Genomic DNA, 18,213 nt, shown 5'->3' with positions numbered 1-18,213 from the left:
CAAAATATGTGCCTTATTCATGATCAAATCATAGCAAAGGGAGTAGGCTTTTTTTCTTTTTAACAGCATTACCAGAGTTCAGTTCATATCACATTAGCAAACTCCTTAGTCTATTAGACTCTAATATTGTTATAATACACATATATCTTAATTTACAAGAATGCTACAGAAGCCTCAGATATGAACCACTGCTGCCCACTTCTGAATGATGGAAGCAGCCTTTCCAATCAAGGGTTCTGCCTTCAGCCCAGTAGTGACCTGCTAAGGAGGTATCTGTTTAATGTAGTCTCTTGTGGCTGTTACTTTGCTTTGAGAGCAGTGCCTGGTGCTCCACGTTCTTCAGTGTTTGCTGACGTGCTCACGTCGTAGAGGAGATAATTAATACGATACGTTAAATGGTGGTTTTCTCCAGCTTCACCATCAAAGATTATCACATGAAGAAATGCACACTGCCCCCAAAGTATTGCAGTGGTGAAAGATGACTGTGGACCAGCCAAGTAGATGTACAAAGCACTAGCGTACAGGGGTGTAAAGCTCAAATATGAACTGACAGAGGCAGGGGAACTAGAGATCAATGTGATCTCCCTCTGGGTGGCTGGGAGAGGACCTTTGTATCATTCTGTTAAAACAAGAGCCGGGTGAAAAATTTCTGAATTCTTTTTGATGGGAAAAAGAGGCAGATGTTTTTTGGAAAACTCATTGGAAATCTTTGTCCCCCGTTTAGACCAGCTGTGCATAAAACCACCTGGCAGAGGCAAGACCAGTGTACAAGGCTGTAAAAGGTGGAGTTCTGAAATTCAGCTGTTCTCTGCTATTCCATAGTTAAGGTTGCGACTGAGTTTCTGCTTACTTCACTCAACAAAGCCATTAATACCTCATGGAAACTTTAAATGAGATGGATTTCCAAAACACTCTCCCTGTTATGTACTAAATCCAGTGATCACTATTAAAAATGTGAGCCTTTGCCGATCACTGGTTTCTGAGATGCTTATGTTTGGAATAGGCAATAACTGTGTGGGAGGATGGCATTTGTCAGAACATATCTACATATGGATGATGGAGATTTTCACCAGAGTTTGGCCTTTGCTCATTGTTCAACCAGTTTTGAACATGTGGCCTTTGCCATGAACAGAGGTTTTCCTTCCGAAGGGAGTTCTTCCCTTTCCTCAACAATGTCTCTGATTCATGTTGTTCTCTTAACTGGCTTCTTCCTGAATCTCTGCTTTGGGAAGATGGTGCCGCTTCTCTGAAGCAAGGGGAGATAACTGTAGATTAGTAAGAACCTGGGAATTCCTATCACTTCACATGTTCAGCTGTGCTTCTCCTTTCCACCCCGACCAAATTGTCAGTTCTGAACAGATGCTAATAGCATAATGAAAGGAGGGAGGGAGAAGGTCCCCACTCTCTGCCATGTCTCCAGTATAAAATAGGGAAATTACATTTCAGATTTGGTCCCTTTGCTGGGTCAGGGCATGTCTCCTGAACTTTTCAGCTGTGCTATTTAGCAGATAAAAGGATGAAGAGGGGTTTGTGGTGGCATTTGTGGAAACATTGATCCCTGCTTAACTCAAGGAAAATAATGGCTTGTGTCTGCATCGTGATGTGGTTTAGAAGAAACTTTCTCGGGAGTCAGGAGGGTTTGAGGAACTTTATGACCTTGTAGACTGAACCTTGCTGAGAGGTTTTCTTTGATAATTTTGGGCACCGTCCCACCAACACAGCCCCCAAGCTCTAGAGCTGAACACTTCCACAGTGCATCTTAAAAAATTGTGCATCTCAATCTTTTCTCAGAGATTACCCTTCTCCTACCACCTTCTAATCCACTTAACAGAAGATCTTAAACTTCACTTCACACTTGTGAATGCTTGTGGGGCAGGCAAGCACTGATAGACCCTCCTCCAGGGGGTACATTGAGAAATGCAGTGTCTAAGGGTCTATCATAGAGTCAAGAACTGAGCTCAAGAGTCCTGTCTGCCTCAGTCCCCTCACCCCTTTTTTTAACCACTAAATCAGACTGGCTCATTTTATTTGTTCCTTTTCTGAGCTCCTAAGGTGCTTCTCTGCCTGCCTGCAACAAACTGCTGTTGAATTTGACAAGTTGCTCCTGGCCCTGGACAATGGGCCTATTTTTGGAAACCAATGGCAAATTTAAAAGCGGTTTGCGCTGTATTTCTTTCATCCAAGATGACATCTTCATCATGTCTAAGTGGTTGTTTTCCTTTACAAGAGCCCTTGTTATTTCACTATGTATGCAGCAGTTCATTATGTAGCTGTCAGTGGGACTCTGGTATGTTAACCCGCTGTCACCAATTTGTAACCCCTCTCTCTGTTAGATTTAGGATTTTCTGGTAGAGCACATGCACGTTTCCCTTGTTAATCAATGCAAATATTCACATGGAGTTCAACACCATTAGCTTGAAGTTTAATAGATGGGAAAGAGCTGGGAGTGAAAATCTGTTAAAGATACCAACTTCCCGGTCAGGATTTTTAACCTTGGATTTCACCGGGTCTTGAACAGAATTCAGACTCCCCTGATTGATGCACATTGAGTCCACAATTCTAGGTTCTTAGTCTTAGGAAAGGATAAACCCTGAATTCTCTGCCATCAAAGCAGGATAAACCCTGACTTCTCTGCCATCAAAGCAGGATACAACACAGCCTATGCTGCTATGACTTCTAGCTTAGGAATTTCCTCGGTCACCTTTCCAGTTCGTCTACCTGCAATCACCATCCCTGGCTAATGCATCTCTTGTCATCCCCTAATCTTAGACATGCACTGCCCTCTGAAGAGCTACTCGTCTGCTGTCTCTGAATGGCTGCTGAGCAGCTTTCTTTAGAGTTTATTCTGTTTTACACCCTCAGTTGCCAGCTGTGCCTCAGACTCCCTCTGTGTGGTTGGATATATCAGGGAGCTGGATAGTCTCTCAGTGTATCTGTGCAATGGGAATAATACATCCTTTCACTCTACCCCCTTTGTCCAGCTTGCTTGTGTGTTTAAATTGTAAATTATGTGGGGGCAGGGATTGTTTCACACTGTCTCTATACAGCATCTAGCACAACTGGGCCCGGATCACAGCTGAGGCCTCTAGGCACTATTATAATACAATCAATAATTGTTACATGTGTTTACATGGACACTACTTCTCTTTCCCTGGTGGCAATAAACCACTCTCTGATGAAGGTGGAGGTGGTACTCAAGGTCTCGATGACTTTCTAGTTGTATTTTCATCTTTGAGTAGCTGCCAGCACCGGAGTTATGTTGATCTATGAAGACTCTTCTGAATTAAAGGTACTAAGTCCTGTGAATTTTCATGGTCTTTTCTGTAGGTTCTGAGCTTGATGCTGGATGAGATTTGATTAATTCTGATAAAGAGGAGAGGCTTGAAAAAGCTCATTTATGGAGAAGGCAGCTATGAATAAGATGTGACCTTTTTTCCTCAGAGATTTTTTTTTAAAAGCTCAGTAGCCAGATATAAACAATGGATGGCTTGAGGGGGCTGTTTGGATATTATATATTATTATGAGATGAAGTAGAAGATATTAGCTTTTCAATCAGTTTCTTCATAACTCCTTCTTCCTTTTTTTTTTCATTAGTAGGTTTGGGATTGTTTCCTTTTTTTCTTTTCAACTGGGGTGTGGGAGATGCGAAGCCCATTCAGTTCTTCTGAAATCTCTGAACTACTTTGGTTGCCATGGAAATAGACCCTAGTTAATCTTTGTCATAAACCAAGAGAAATTTGTGTGTATGGAACATCAATTATTTGAATTGCACGAATGTCTTTAAATAAATTGTAATGAGTGATATCTCTGGGCCTGCACTCTGTTGTCATCTCCTTTTTTAGTAATTAAAAGTAGCTAACAAAAACACAAGTCCGTATTGATCATTTGTCCCGGAATATTAAAATCTTTTTACATTGACTCAGCATATGAGGTAAGGGAAGCCTGTCTTCCTACGGTTCAGTGCTGCCCATGCTCTGCTGAAAGCTGTCAGAATTAATTTTCTCTCTCTCTCTTTGTATTTGCTGAGCTCTAATCATATATGAAAGAGACAGGTGGGAAAAGGTTGATAGAAAAAACAAAAACTTTCTAAGGGGCTGCTTAACTGGACTGATGAACTGTGCCTGTCAGGAAACCGGCACCAAAGGGTACGCGAAGGGATGTAAGTAACATCAAACACATAGTCCTCATCCACCACTCCTGATATCAGCTTGTGCATGGCTCATGGCTGCTTGCAAGATATGTGCATGTGAGATATACGATCTGCTAGCCAGGATTCACATGGTGTTTGGAAAATCCTGTGCATCTCATGCAGCACCCCAACCAACAGAAGCTTTAAAAAGATACCTCTAGACAATACACCTCAAAAGCTTCCTCATTCATCCCTTGTGACTTCCCCAGTTCGGTGTTGAGCTCAGTAGGAGTAAGAATAGTTGGATAAGAGCAGGTGCCTATCCAGTCAACCATATTGTCCAGCTTAAGGTCCACTTTAGCCCACTCCGCTCACTGGACTTCCCATCTGTAATACTTCCCTTGTGCTTGTGGTCAACTGCAATGTGAGGTGCAGCAGCTGAAATCCATACCTAGCAATAGAAAAGAACTGCTGGTTATTGAAAGCAGAAGACCTTGATTGAGTACAATAAATGAAAGCCTCATGCTGCTTGCATAGTGTGAATCTTAAGAGATGAGTCAGGTATCCTATGAAGAAATGAAGATATATTGGGCTTGTCCTGAGTCGTTTAATGAGAATCTAACCAATGAATGCTAAGAGCTCTGATCATGGACTCATTCAGTATACTCTAGAAGGATAGTATATATGTTCGTAGATTGGATTGTTCAAACAGCTACTATTGAGGATTAAAATCCACCTTCTTAGTAGTACCAGGGGGTAGCCGTGTTAGTTTGGATCTGTAAAAGCAGCAAAGAGTCCTGTGGCACCTTATAGACTAACAGACATATTGGAGGATCAGCTTTGTGGGTGAATACCCACTTCATCGGAGGCGTGTAGTGGAAATTTCCAGAGGCAGGTATAAATATTTCCATTACATGCATCCAACTCCATACTCCAATACATCTGTTAGTCTATAAGGTGCCACAGGACTCTTTGGTGCTTCTTAGTAGTGTTTGGTTTAAATTGCCATCATTGCACATGCATTAGCCTCAGCTAGAGATGGATCTGAAATGAACACCCTCAAATGTTGGAAAAGTTCAGATCAGGATCTGAACTTTGTGCCCTAGGCCCATCTCTGCACAAAACCAACAAAATGTACATCTTTTCTGGTATCAACATTTTGAAAATGATGTCTACTGCATTGGGGCCCGATTGGCATAGTTTTATAGAGACCAATACTGCCAGAAGCTGAACATTCTCTGCACATTCTGAGCACCCTTGACCCCCAGTAAAGTCAGTGGCATTTGAAGATGCTCAGCGCCTTGGTGGAGGCCTCATCTCCATCTTGTCTTCAATCCTGCTTCCTGCCTCTGGAAGGACTTTGCTACAAACTGAAGCTCTGCACAAAGGACTGAATGACCCATCCCAGCCGGGGATGTTCTCCAGAGACTTGATTTAAACCTGTAGTTTACTCCATCACTGCTACAAGCCTGAACTAAGAACTTTGCCATCACTATATGTAATTGATTCCATTTAACCAATTCTAGCTCTCATCTGTATCTTTTTCCCTTTACAAATAAACCTTTAGATTTTAGATTCTAAAAAAAAAAAACTGAGCTCCTAATGGCAGGACAATGGAAAAAGTTGAGAAGACCAAACTAAAGATCCATTGGGTGGTGAACTGAAGCCGTCTCTGAAACCCTGCAAACTGTTGATGTGTGAATAGGAGCTCCTGTCTTTTTCACATGCCTTGGAGAATGATAAGGTAATGGAAAGCAGAGCTCACTGAGATGGACACTAATTCTTTGCCTCTTCTTGCATTGACAGAAATAGTGCAAAGGCACTAAGGTCCCATTAAACTCAAGTATCAGGGGGTAGCCAGTAAGACTGTATCCACAAAAACAACAACTCCTTGTTGCTTTTTGTCCCATTAAACTGTTAGTCAGCCCAAATCTCTTTATGTGTTTGTCTGCAGGGATTACAGTATTCAACTAACCCTGTGTATCTTGTGGGCACTTGAGTGTTCTGCTTCCATTCACACAAGGCTTTTTAACACATGGGGCATTATTGCCTTCTCTGTACTAGTGTATTATTAATCAGCTTCTTTGACTCAATTGTGTGAAGCAATTTAAGTCTTGTTACTAGATGGTGAAGGAGTAATGAGGGCAGATGAGTATCCTTCTGGCAATGCTGTTTTTAGTTTCTTAGTAGTATTCGGTGAAACTTCCCTGGATGCATGGGAAAGCCCCCAACGTAAGGACCTCTATGTTATTCAAGGCCCTTTGTGGAGGGCTGTGCAGATGACAGTGGGTCATCCGGCCATATAGGGGAGCCTCTGGACCTCCAGGCACAACACAACAAGGTACTGTACAGCACAGTTAGCTGTGGGTTTCAAATACTCTACCCTATTAGTGTTCCAAATGATCTTCCAGATTACCTTTTGCCATTTTCTTCTGTAGTGCCAAACTACATTCTTGGTATTGATTCCATTATGGCTGAGTATTCTGAAGACTGTACACTAAACAGTGATCTGTTATGATGTCTATAATCAAGCACTGCTAAAATATTGCTAACACTAGCTAGAAAACATGAAGATCCGGAAGATTCTTAAAAGCAATTTATTCTGCCTTTTTTGTGTGGTCTCCTTATCACTGAGATTTACAAGTATCTGCCAAATGGCACTGCACAAGGAGTGCATGACCCGCATCATATCTAATTTTTAAAAACTTTAGCCACGCAAATGCACAATCGTTTTGCCTGAATGACTAGTTATGCATAGGTACATGCATTTTTGCATCAAATGCATGCTATTTGGGCATGCAATTTTCATATGCAATTGTGTTAACAATGCATGCAAAATAAATGCAAGATTATTGCACTAATTCATTGATGTCAATGGAATTATACCAGATTAAAACTGTTGTAAGGGAGAGGGGAATCAGGCCCCATGGTTATTTGCAACCTAAACATTTTGCATATCTGACCCTAAATATACAGCTCTTTGGCACTACCCCCTGCAAGGTCTAAAGTCATACTGGTGATTTGGCAGGAAATGGGAAAACCATCTAGTGCTTTAAACAGAAGCATATTTCCTGAAATGCAGGGGATATTGTGGTTTGAAGATCTTATAAGTCTCTGTCCCCAATGTGGGAAAAGCATCTTGTTCATTTAGGGATGGATTCTACTACATTCAAGTCAATGGACAAGCTCTCTTTAACGATGCAAGATCAAGACTTTTTAACAGCAGAATAACTTGCCTTAAAGGTTTCATGCTCCTGTTTGTCTGAGAACAATCCAACTCTTATTGAAAGCACAGAGTTAGAATTTTTCTTGAACCAAAGAGCAATGGAATGTTTTATAATATTTTTGCTAGACTGTCTGCTTTATATTTTCAGAGACTACCTTTAAAAATCAAGCCTTTTCTCTCCTATTTTTAATCTAAGAATAACTGGGGTGCTTCCTTATGCAGAGAGAAGTCCTAGTTTTAGTGGATATCTCTGTCAGGAAGTGCAGGAAATAATTCTCAGGAAAGACTGTTTCCCCAGACAGGAGGCTATTTGTCATTGATTGGTGATCTCTTATCTCAAACCACCGTTATTTTCAAATAAGAGTGACATCCTTTCATGGTTGAATCTGGGGAAGTTAGAACCACAGATGGGGTGGGCTTTGTTGAAGGAACAGCGGGGTAGAATCATTACTGGTCTCAGATATTTATCAGCTCTAGGAAACTTCTCTGGGGGAGAGGAGATGGCTGCCTTGGCAAATATTTCAGTTTCTTTGTTTCACCAAGCTGAAGGACCCCAAATCTGGCCCAGCATCTGGTATGTTTTAATTATCCTGATTCCAGCCAGGCAGCTGGCATATTTTAAAGGCTTTCTTTATAAAGAGTGTTTGTAACCAAGCCAAAATGTGCAGAACAGAAGAGGGCTCCCTCTGTAAATATTCAGAGCTTCTTTGATAAGCCACTCTCCTCTCTTTGCAAGTTTCTTAAGGCAGCAGCCTTGAAGTTTTCCACTGTGATCCTCCCTCTCTTTAAACTTTGTGGAAATTCACAGTCCACATGGAAAAAATGAGGGAAGGGGGATTGTTATCTATTTGGATTGTGTTTAACACATTGTGGGCACTAGTCGACATAGTACACAGTAGCAGTGGAGAGGTGCTAAGCACGTTGTATCAACTCTTTCAGTAGTTATTGAATTCCCATGGCAAGACAGTGTACTATTTTTTAATGCAGTAGCACCTAATGAATACATCCAACCCAAGTGCCAGGTTACAAACTCTCATGCAGTTCTCATCTCATTCTGCCTAGTTTCCCAGCTTTGCTTTTGTTTTGTAAAGTCAATACGTGCCTGGGGAAATAGCTGGCAGCATCTGGAAATGACACGTTCAATTACATGAACCAACTCCTTCAAACTGATAGCAAACCAGTGAGGTCTGAAAAGCCCTACATAATGTGACAAAACCCATGGTGTCTTCATGCTTTCATTTCTCTGTGAAAAACCATTTCATGCCTTATCTGTTGTGAGCATGAGATGTGCAAATGAACTCCAATTTAGTCCATGCAGTTGCATTGAAATTATTGTAATGAGTCTATCCCACATGGATTAAAAGGGTTTTTGGCATGTAGTATTTCATTAAATCAACGTTAATTGTGTTAATTACATTTTACTCTAAAAACAAGTTGAGTGTGTCAGTTTTACCCATCGCAATAAAGCAGGAAGACGTGGAAATTGTGTTTACGAGCAGTGTGTTAGACTTATTCATCTCAATGGGTAAAGAAAAATGACTGTTTTCAAAGAGTTTGTCTTTTCATTGTAAATGCAGTGATTAAAAAAAGCTTGGTATTTCTGTAATGTCTTTCATCCAAGGATCTAAACAATTATATCTTGCAACACCCTTTCGGGGTAGGTTGTTAGTATTGTCATGATCAATTTCATGAGTGGGGAACTGAAATAATTTACCCAACATTATATAGCAAATCACTGGAAAAGCTAGGAGCAGATGCCAGGAGTCCTGAGTTTCATTTCCCCCTTTGCTCTAACCACTGAACTACTTTGTTAATTATGATACTATGTAAGGTACCAACCATGAGTTCTGGAAGGGCTAAGTAGATGTTTCCTTAGTGCTTTTACATATTTTTTTTAAAGAGTGAGGCCATCACAATATTTCTGGGCATTTTCTCTCTTCTCACATTCATCATGGTGGCATTTAAATATCTTTCCAAATAATGCAAAATGTAATGCTGCAAAAACAGACATTCTCTAAAGAACCAGAGTACAAACATAACCCTAACTACTTCAGAGGTAGCATGGTCTAGTAGATAGCAAAACTGAACAGGAAATCAGGACCTGTTGTGTCTGTTTCTGGCTCTGCCACTGACCTTCTATGTGACCTCGAGCAAGTCACGTTGCCCATTCCTTTCTCTGTTTTGTCTATTTAGATTGTAAGATTTGGGACAGGGACTGTCCTTTATTTATGTGTATGTATGACACCTAGCACAACTGGGGCCCTGATCTCAATTAGTGCCTCTGGGTGCTACTGTAATACAAATAATTAATTATCAGACACAAGCCTGAACAATCTAGTGCTTGAAAATGTCAGGCGCTATGTACATAATCCAAAACCCATTCAAGACAGTGTCTCTTTCCATTGGCTTGAATGGGCTTTGAATCAAACCACATATGAAAGCAGGGTACTTTTAAAAATTTCCTCTCTAAAGAAACTTTTCTTAAAAAGAAAATCCCTGAGATTAGCAATGTGTAAAACAGATAATGCCTCAAGGTATTTTGCTCCCAAGACTAGATTTGCTGTAATTACTGTTAATAAGGAAATGTGTTAGTACAGTGGTCCCCAATGCAGTGCCTGTGGGTGCCATGGCGCCCACCAGGGTATTTATGTGCACCCACCCAGTGCTCAGCAGGGGAGAGAAGCCGCAGCCCCGCGCCTGCCGGGGACAGAGAACTCCGGGGCTGCAGACTGCAGGCACCGGTGTTCTCTGTCCCTGGCAGGCGCGGGGTTGCGGTTTCTCTCTGGCTTCTCTGAGGCTGCGGGCGCCGGTGTTCTCAGTCCCTGGCAGGTGCAGGGCTGCGGCTTCTCTCTGGCTTCTCCGAGGCTGCAGACTGCAGGCACCGGTGTTCTCTGTCACTGGCAGGCGTGGGGTTGCAGTTTCTCTTTGGCTTCTCTGAGGCTGCGGGCGCCGGTGTTCTCTGTCCCTGGCAGGTGCCAGGCCATGGCTTCTCTCCAGTGCAAAGCTGTGGCCCCACCCCTGCTGGGGACAGCAAACTCTGGGACTGTAGGCGCTGGTGTTCTCAGTCCACAGCAGGTGCGGGGCCGCGGCTTAAGTCGGAGAGAAGCCACGGCCCCGCGCCTGCCGGGGACAGAGAACTCCAGGGCTGCAGGCTTCATTCTATGTTAAAGTAAGAATAATAAATATATTTGGACCAGCAGTTCAGCAATGTTTTACCTTTTTAAAATAAATAAGATGAAAACTGTTTATAATATTTATTTTGTAAAAACTCCTTAATTTTTCTTACAGGTAGATAAAAAAGAGCAATTGCCAAATAATTTAATTAATACCTTTTACATGTAAAATTACCCTTTTTATCTTATGGATTCATATATTATGTAATAGTAAATATGATGTTTTTTGTATTATTTAATGTACAAATACAAAATAAGCCTTGAAAAATTGCTGGCGCCCGCCACACTCTTCTGAAAACATGAATGTGCTACTGGCCACAAAAAGTTTGGGGACCACTGTTAGTACAACCAGTAGGAATAGCAAAACTTTTTTTTTTTTAAATTAACTTCATGGTGAACTGTGAAGATGTTCCATTGAAGGACATTTCTGCTATGGATTCATATTTTCTGCATTTATCCTCCTTTATTTGTGTAAAGTATTTGTGTGAAAATGTAATCTTGGTTCCCTAAAAATTTCATCTTCTGTTTAGTTCTCATCTAAAATCTTCCCTCCTGCAACCTGTGCTCATCCCTACAAGTGCCATGCAGGTTGCTACAACCTGAAGAGACAAAGATGCTGCTTTCCTGCAGTTACCATTGGGAATACAAAAGACAGAACTGTGTTTAAATTTCACCTCTTTGCAAGTTTTTCATTTAAAATTCAACAGCTCTTCAAAATGTTGGCTATTGCTAGTATCCACTGAAAGTATTTATTTCATGGATACCTTGAATGTCTTTCACAGGATTTCTTTAATACTGTGTTGCATACTGCACATGAAGTTCGATAACCCAGAGGATTGCTTGCTATGGTCCGTTAGTGCCAAGGCTGCATGAAAGGGGGAATGGTCTTGTGGTCAAGGTATTAGATTGGGGTTCAGGAGTTGTGAGTTGAAATCCTGCTTCTGCCACAGGCTGCCTGTATGACCGTAGGCAAATCCGGTGGGACTGGATTTTCAAATGCTCAGCATCCCCAGTTAGGGGCAAATTTTCAGGAGAGCTCAGCTCCCATTTAGGCATCTAAATAAGGACTGGTTTTTTGGGTGCTCAACACCCAGCACATTGTGACACGTGTGACTAGATTTTCAAAAGAATTCAGTATGAATTGTGCTGAGCTCTTTTGAAAACCTGTTCACTTTCTGAAATGCGTAAACTGGGAGGTGAATTCTTCTGAAAACTTGGCTGCAATTATGGACCTTGAGACTTTCTGAAAATTCCACCCTCTGCTCCCTATATGTAAAATGTGGGTGGTGTTGATCTCTTCTCTTCATTCATTTCTTGATTTTAAACTCTCTGAAGTATGGACTCTTTCTTACTGTGTATAATACATATTGCAATGGAGCCTGTATCTTGGTTGGATCCTTTAGGTGCTATACAAATAAGAATGCCTTTGAATGGGCCCTGCAAATGCTGCATTGCACCTGTAAATTTTGTGCATTTCTGCAAAGTTGAGATCAATTTGGAAATAGAGTGGCCTGCACATTTCATCTATTAGTGAAGGCCTGGAGACAGTGTTATTTAGTCACTGTGTTTAGGATTAACATTCTGATGCTTCCAATTCACCTTAACCTTGGGAACACCTGGGATGACTCTTTTCTACGGTACATCAAATATACTGGATAGTAGTAACCAGCGTAACAACCACGACTGCAAGTTTGAAGATTTCCTAATGGAGAGTAGATTGAAAGGGGAGGACAAGATATCTGAAGCAACTTTATCTCAATTATAAAATGCTGCTGCTAAAACAAACATCTTGGAAGCTTGTCAAGAGCAAACAGTCTTGTCACTTGGTGATCTTGGCTTCAAATACGTCTTGACTCCCAGTTGTGCAACAGATAAAAGGGCAAGAAACTTAAAGGACAGAGAGATCAAAGAGGATCCCCAAAGGAAGGTATTCTAATGTGTTAGCAGCACCCAAGGAAACGTCTGTAGTTTTATTTCAAGTTGGATGACATTTAGAAGTTATTCAAGGCTTCCAAATCTCAGAACCTAAAATACTCAGAGGGTAAGGGTGGCTAACTGAATCAGATCCTTAGAAATTAGGGTAGGTATCTTAGTGAGGGACATGTAGGTAGCTTTTATTTAGTAAACTTATAAATTGGTGTATTTTCTTGCACTCCTTCATAGTTATTGAATTGCTAATAATGAAGACAAGCTAGTCTGCTAAATATATTTTATATGCATTATATTGGTGCATGGTTGGGGCTAGCGCATGGGATGGGTGCTTATTGATACCTTTACAGATCGAAAAGAGAGCTAAGTTTTTTCATAGCCACTTGGGGGATCTGACTCTTTCCATTTACTTAAATGGGAATTGGTCATCCAGTCATTTTGGCCTCTCTAAAAATCACACCATAAATCGATGGTACTGGTTTGGTTTGGTTTCAGACCAGCAGCCTCACAACCCAGAACTCCATAGCCTTTCAAGTGTCCCTTGAGCCATCCAGTTGAATCAGATATTTAAATACCTACCGCTTGACCTGGTGGAGATTATTTTTACTGCCGAACATGTTCTCATCCAGTCTGTCCCAGTGTTGTTGAACTCAAATGCTGTGCGTGAGTTTCAAATTATCTTAACAAGCCAATAACATTACCCAGAGATGCCAATGTCTTAAAATAAAAATCTCAATAAAAAATGACATTTAAGCCCTGGAAAGTAATTACTTTCAAAGTGCAGTCGATTTTGAAATTAATGAATCATAAAACTCCCCACTAAGCTTAGTTGTCCTTTAACCCTTCACTTCAAAAATACAAATTCTTTTGAAGAAAAGTAAAAATGCAAGTGCCTGATCTTTTTTTTTGGAAATGCCAGGCTGTCATCCTCAGGGAGCTGAGAAATCAATGGGTCATGTAGAAAAAGATCAGAAACTAGAGCATGTCTGAGTGGTCCAGATTTTCAGAAATGCTCCCACACAATTGCAAGCCTAATGATTTTCATGCAAATGGAATGTTTTTGGCATTCACAAATAGTCGTTTGTGTCCAACTGGTGATTTATGCATTCAGATAAACAAGTTTGCTGTGCAATTACCTTAGCGCTACATGTACATTAGAGACTCATTTTGGGATACTTATTTCAGAGTAACTTGTAAAAACGTGTCCCCTATATTTTGTTTCTAATGTGCCTGTGACGAGTTGGATCACAGAAACCCTCTTGGGAACTGCCAACTGATGTGCCAAGACTACTTCTGCCCTGCTTTCCCTGCCAGCTTGGGACTCCAGCACCCTGGCTTGTTCAGCCAGACACGTCAGTCTGCTCCAGCACAGCCCCAAAGCTGCAGACTTAGCTGAAAGCAGCTTACAGAAGTGTTCCTGTCTTGAACACTCAAATGCCCAACTCCCAGTGGGTCCAAACCCCAAATAAAACCGTTTTACCCTGTATAAAGCTTATACAGAGTAAACTCATCAATTGTTCGCCCTCTATAACACTCATAGAGGGGAATGGACAGCTGTTCTTCCTCCCTCCCCCCACCCCCGGTATTAATGCATACTCTGGGTTAATTAATAAGTAAAAAGTGATTTTATTAAATACAGAAAGTAGGATTTAAGTGGTTCCAAGTAGTAAAAAACAGAACAAAGTGAATTACCAAGTAAAATAAAATCAAACATGCAAGTCTAAGCTTAGTACAGTAATAAAACTGAATAGAGATAAAATCTCACCCTCAGAGATGTTTGAATAAGTTTCTTTCACAGACTGGACACCTTCCTAGTCTGGGCACAATCCTTTCCCCTGGTACAGCCCTTGTTCCAGCTCAGGTGATAGCTAGGGGATTTCTGATGGCTCCTCCCTCTGTTCTGTTCCACCCACTTATATATCTTTTGCATAAGGCGGGAAGCCTTTGTCCCTCTCTGGGTTCCCACCCCCTCCTTCTCAACAGAAAAGCACCAGGTTAAAGATGGATTCCAGTTCAGGTGACATGATCACATGTCACTATAAGACTTCATTACCCACTTGCCAGCACACACCCAGGAAGACTTACAAGTAAAACAAAGCCATCTGCAGTCAATTGTTCTGGTTAATGGGAACCATCAAGATTCCAAACCACCATTAATGGCCCACACTTTGCATAATTACAATAGGCCCTAAGAGTTATATTTCATATTTCTAGTTTCAGTTACAAGAGTGATACATTTATACAAATAGAATTACCACACTCATAATCCTGTCATGAAGCTTCCATTGAACCTATCTTATAGCAATATATTTCACTGAGAACGTTCCTTTCCTGGTGTTACATTTGGGCCTGCCCTCAGCATTCACAGGGATGAATTTTCTACCTTGAGATGCACAAAGTGAGCTCTATCTAGAAATTGCCATAACCAGAATCTGAGATGAAAGGGCCACAGTGTAATTATGTGGACTCTTCTGTGAGCATTTGCCCCATCACTTAGATGGAAACTGCTGAGAATGATCATACATTCCATTTATGTCCAGTGGGAGAAGATGGCCTAGAGAATGGAGAATAGGGTGACCAGATAACAAGTGTAAAAAATCAGGACAGAGGGTGAGGTGTAATAGGTGACTATAAGACAAAGCTGCGAATATTGGGACTGTTCCTATAACACTGGGAAATCTAGTCACTCTAGGTGAAGGGAGCAGGATTCCTGGTGGCCAGTTTCTACGGACACTTTTTTCCCCAAGTTGTTGGCACTTTATCACAGAACTCTGCACCTTTCTTTTCAGGTGTACGAAAGAGGGACCAACGTAGACCAGTTTGTGACCCGTTTCCTATTGAAGGAGACTGCCAACCAGATCCAGTCTCTTATGAGCTCTGTGGAGAGTGCTGTTGATGCCATTGATGAGCAAACCAATCAGATCAGGTTGGTAATATCTTCTTGTCTTCTCCATTCTGCACCCTACTGCTGCTCTAATAGACTAATCTGCTTTGTTTGTTAACCAGCCTTTTTTACTACCATGGTGCTGCTGGGGAAAGTTTATGTATTCTGTGTCTTGAACTGGTGTAGCCACCTTCCTTGAACACTGTTTATTTCATAGTGTTTATGGAACAAACAGTTAAGTGAAACAAGAAGTAGGAAACAAAGTTTTAATTTTGATAATTTGGAAATATGCTTCAAAGAGTGAAAATTGTGACATTCAGCCCCATGCAGAGGGCCAGCACCAGGAGGCCAGACACCACTTCAGAGCTCAGGGCGATCCTTCCCAGTGTGCTAGGGAGACCAGCACGTCTTCCTCTGCATAGCTGACCGGTGCTCTGGGCATGTTCTCACCGTCTCACTCCATCTCTTTGTGTCTCAGCGTGTGAGATGACAGGTCATGAGCTTAGGAAAGCAAGGAGATTGCAGTGGATAGGCCCCTGTACTGTGGGGAAGAATGAAGGAAGAGGGGTCTGGGATCCCTCCACACCCACGCAAGGGCCTGCAAAATTCTGGCCATTAGGAGTGCATGCAAGCACTGAGCTGTGCAAGGTAGCTTGTTTTGATGTTGCTGGACTGTGCACGTTGGCTTGGAAACTTAGAGCTACTGCTGAGGACTGCACTGCAGGCATTAATCTTCCATAAGAAAAGAAATAGCATTGAAGCAGCTGCTAGCACAGAATTAAATGGCACTTGCAAATAAATGTAATAAAAATGCAGGTCATGTCTGAGACCTCATCTACCTTGACAGCATCCCTTGCAGTCTGTTTATAAATAAGTAATGATTTTTAAAAAGATCTCAGGAGCGGCATGTTGCTGAACCCAACACTCTTGGTAACTTTACTCTTTGCGAGGAAGCATCAGGAAATAAATCAGAGGGCAGACGACAATATGGCCAATAGATAGTTGTTGAAGCAGGCAAACAAAAGTGCTTTCACTCAAAGCTTCTACTTTATTTGGTCTCCAGCACTTACCACATGTCCACCACAGGTTAGTAGAGCACCCCAAATCACCCCCAGATTCATATTTACCCAGGGACTTGAGTAAGAGGTCTTGAGTGGATAACCATAGATTTCCAGTGGCCAGCCTTCTGTTTGCAGGGAAACTTGAGAGGTATCCAAGTGTTCAAATGTCCACCAAGCTCAGATTTCTTCTTCTCTTTATATCTAAGTTGTTAGTATTACATAGCTTGCTCGTCAAAAAAAAACTGCTGAGAAGAAGCCAAGTTCAGGATGGAGATTTCCAGCCTGTAGTTTTCCAGTGTGTCAGGCAGGGAGGTTTCCATCAGTTTAACCAGCTGTGTTTCATATAGCTTAGTTAACTATTGTCAAACTTTCCATCTCGCAAAACCACATGCTTCAGAAAAACAACTCTAGTCAGGAGGGCAGAGGGTTGTGTTTACTCTTTGAGGTCACTCCTTCCCCCTCCCCTCCTGGTCTGTTAGCTGTGGTAAGGTTTCAGAACGGCCTCCTTTTAGCTGCTTTCAGCAATAAGCGTAACAACTGGTATTCCAGCTGTGGGCAATGGTTCACGCATGTTACTGGGCTTTGGGCTATCGAAAATCTGCCCCTACAGAGCTCCAAACTCAACCTCATCCTACCTTCGTCTCTGCTTTCCTGCCCCCTTGCAAATATTGAATCGTCATCCGTTTTGGAAAGTTTTGGATTTAAGAGTACTTGAAACTGCTCTAAAACTTAATGATCTGTAATTTCGGGGAGTGCTGACCTTGCTACTCTTGACTCAATTCAGCATGTTTCACCAACCCTTACTTAAAAATAGAAATTTCTTCAGCCGCTCATGTGCATTATTAGATAATCTGTGTTTCATTGCAAATTTATTTGCTTGGAGAACTAGTTTAAGCTAAATTGACAAAAGCGCTTTTTTGCCAGTATAAGCTGTGTCTACACTAGAAGGGTTGGTTGGTATAGCTATACTGGAAAACTTTTTAAGTGTAGACAAGGCCTAAGGCTATGGAGCACCAGGTTACATACTTACATACTTTACCAGTATACAGGACTGGTTGGTATTTTTAGCCAGTATGTCAGCTCCAGTGCAGATGTACCCTAAGTAAATCTGGATGGACTCTAGGAGCCTACGTGGGTATAACATACACCTTGAGGGTGGCAGAAGAAGGTTGCAAGTTCCACTTTCTTGGGCAGCCTCTTGGCTTTGCTTGGGCTCAGCTTGACTTCATTAGGTTCTTGTCTGAATTTTGCCTGGTAATTCTACCAGCTCAGCATTATTAATTAACTTCTAAAACTTCTACTTAATGTCTATGCTCATAGTCAGCACCTCCCACCACCAGACCAGACTGCATGGATATTTCATACTCTTTAATTAATTTCTCTCTGCAGTGACCTCTGGTCTTCTGATGTGCTAATAAGTATGATCCAATGGAAAAATGGCAGAGGAGGCCGTTATCTGAGGTTCTATATAAGTCATGGAGTGGGGGCATAGGAAAAGAGGTCAAGGGCATTGTACCCCTGCCAGTGAGTTGGCAGCACTGATTGGTACCGATACCCTGCAAATTCTTACTCACTTCAGCACATGGCAGGATCAGGCTATAAAAAAGTGACTCTTAAATCCTGAGCAGGAGTTTTTCATAATCTGCATAGCACAGTATAGTGCTCTCTGTCCTGACAGTAAAAGATGGAGGACAAGAGTTTCAGGTTTTCCTTTTTAAAGTACAAGTAAAGACAAATAGAAGAGATACCCTAAAGCACAGCCTGAAATTTAACATAGAGAGTCCCTGAGTGTCAATGTCATGCATCTCCAT

The 18,213-nt window shown here is 41.6% G+C and overlaps 1 protein-coding gene across 1 annotated transcript in view; it reads left to right on the top strand.

Annotated features, from left to right (window-relative positions):
- The window catches only part of NECAB2 (N-terminal EF-hand calcium binding protein 2), a 303,651-nt gene that overhangs the window by 217,584 nt on the left and 67,854 nt on the right, over window positions 1–18,213 (top strand). Inside the window, exon 6 of the mRNA XM_032785742.2 lies at window positions 15,247–15,383. Coding sequence (XP_032641633.1) covers window positions 15,247–15,383 — 137 coding nt within the window. The remainder of the gene's footprint in view (window positions 1–15,246; window positions 15,384–18,213) is intronic.

This window comes from Chelonoidis abingdonii, chromosome 19, assembly GCF_003597395.2.
Source record: "Chelonoidis abingdonii isolate Lonesome George chromosome 19, CheloAbing_2.0, whole genome shotgun sequence".
NCBI classification, from domain to species: Eukaryota; Metazoa; Chordata; order Testudines; family Testudinidae; genus Chelonoidis; species Chelonoidis abingdonii.
Note: the sequence above shows the minus strand (reverse complement) of the source record. Positions and strands in the feature narration are given on the sequence as shown.